This window comes from Halyomorpha halys, unplaced genomic scaffold, assembly GCF_000696795.3.
Source record: "Halyomorpha halys isolate HHAL.00 unplaced genomic scaffold, Hhal_1.1 Scaffold565.1, whole genome shotgun sequence".
NCBI lineage: Eukaryota > Metazoa > Arthropoda > Insecta > Hemiptera > Pentatomidae > Halyomorpha > Halyomorpha halys.
Genome location: NW_027105815.1, coordinates 70,969 through 73,229, shown reverse-complemented (window position 1 = coordinate 73,229; position 2,261 = coordinate 70,969). Strand labels below are relative to the sequence as shown.

Genomic DNA, 2,261 nt, shown 5'->3' with positions numbered 1-2,261 from the left:
CTTAAAATTCGTTATATGATAATCTGATTCTGGTTGAAAATATAGAAGTACTGCGATTAAGCAATCCGAAGGATATATTAAAAGTATTCATTCAATAGAATTAATTATTCAAATAATAAATTATAATAATGTGCACAGTTTTCAACACAAATGTCCGTTTAAATATCGAATCACTAAATCGATACAATGATGCTTCGACCTTATGCCCATTACAATTACCTTGAAGATTGGAGTGGCAGTGTTATCAATATTCGATGGAGGTGGATCGTTCTTTGCTTCATGAACTTTTATAATTGTCCTTAAAGCACTAAAGAGATTGCTGAAAGTCAATTATTTTTCTAATTACCTAGAAAAAAAGTTCCAAAAAAGAATAATAGATGAAATTTCCGAGGAGTAATTTTTGATATAGGGACAATTACAATTCGACGACGAACTGCTTTGTTAGTTGTATTATACAACGAGGTGTAGGATGCCTACCAAAAGAGACCTCAGTGACTTGGTTAAGTTCCTGGAGTTGGTTGGTTTCTGGCCCTATCTGGGTGACAGGTCTAACAGGATAAAGAGGTGGTTTCAGATCTTTAGGTTGGTCATCTTCGTTAAGTCGGTATCCTTGTGGATCCTATCTGCTTATATAGTCGGTAAGTTTGGGTTCATTTATCGAATACTTATGTATTATGCGAACTAACATTATAACCTGGCACAATAAATTGTGTCGTGGCGATTCAGATTTAAATTAATAAATGGAGCGCGGAATGTACTGCTCGGGAGTCTTTCTTGATATAGAACAGGCTTTTGATCGAGTCTGGCACCCAGGACTGCTATACAAGATCCGTAAATTCCTACCCCCTACATACTTACCTCATTATCCATTCTTATCTCTCCGACTAATTATTTCAAATAAATCATAACTGCTGGTGTACCTCAGGGTAGTATCCTTGGTCCTATCCTTTATACAGTTTTCACAGTTGACATCCCAACCCATCCTAACACTGTCCTCATCACGTATGCCGATGACACATGTGAACAATGATCCTCACATTGTATCCCAAACCCTTGAATCCCACATCATCATCCTTGAAGAATGATACCAAAACTGGAGGATTAAAATAAATTCCACTAAATCACATTTACCCTTCGTCGTAAAGCCATGACCTCTTGCCTCACAGTATCTTTTAATAATACCCCACTTATTCCTGTAGAACAGATCCGTTACTTAGGACTTCATCTGGACGAACTACTGACATGAAAGCCACACATCAGACTGAAACGACAGGAAACTGCTCGTAGATTCCGACTATTGCAACATTTACTTGACAAACGGTCTAAACTGCCGATCCCTTACAAAAGACTGATCTACATGACTGTTATAAGGCCTATCTGGACATACGCAGTTGAGCTTTGGGGCACTACTAAACCATCCAATTCCTCCCGAATCAAATCCTTCGTAAAATCCTTAATAGTCCTTACTTTATCACAAATCAAGTCATCCATTAAGACCTCAATGTCCCATATGTTGCTGATTCGGCCAGAACCAGATACCAATACTTCCATGATAAACTTCCCAACCACCTAAATCCACTTATTTCTAACCTGGGTTCTCCTTCATTACCTAATAATCCGCCTAGGCGTCTGAAAAGAAGAAGGCTTCGAGATCTTATCCTCTAGAAATGTTATTGGAGTTCTCTCAATGGGTAGATTCTCCACATGTTTGTATCATGTCACTATGTCACCTACAGCAAATTTACTTGTATATATGTGTATACAGTTGTAAATATCAATAAATAAATGATTAAAAAAAATAATAAAAGAAAGCTACGGTTTAAATAATTAAAATAGAAAATAAACTATTTACTGTGAGCCAATGTTTCATCCAACGTTGCAGGGTTTCATCAAGACCAAAAGATGCAAACAACCAAAACTTTGTAACAGAGTAAGAAAGTAAGATAATATGAAATAAAAAAATAAAAAAACAACATGGTGTGATTAAAAATTTCTATATCCTTAATTTAATTTACTTTGTTCATTTTTATATAAATTTTCATTTTTATTTCATGTTATCTTCCTTTCTTACTCTGTTACTTAATTTTAGTTGTTTGCATCTTTGGCTTTGATAAAGTCCTGACGTTGGCTCATAATACTTAGTTTATTTATTATTTAAATTATTTTGAAAATCCTTAATGCTCCTTACTTCGTCACAAATCAAGTCATCCATCAGGACCTCAATATTCCATATGTTGCCGATTTGGCCAGAACCAGATACC

General features: G+C 35.4%; 1 protein-coding gene across 1 annotated transcript in view; it reads left to right on the top strand.

Annotated features, from left to right (window-relative positions):
* The first annotated feature begins 413 nt into the window (after positions 1-413).
* Positions 414-2,261, top strand: part of LOC106689759 (uncharacterized) — a 5,791-nt gene continuing 3,943 nt past the window's right edge. The window contains exon 1 of the mRNA XM_067053526.1: positions 414-638. Coding sequence (XP_066909627.1) covers positions 470-638 — 169 coding nt within the window. The 5' untranslated portion in view covers positions 414-469. The remainder of the gene's footprint in view (positions 639-2,261) is intronic.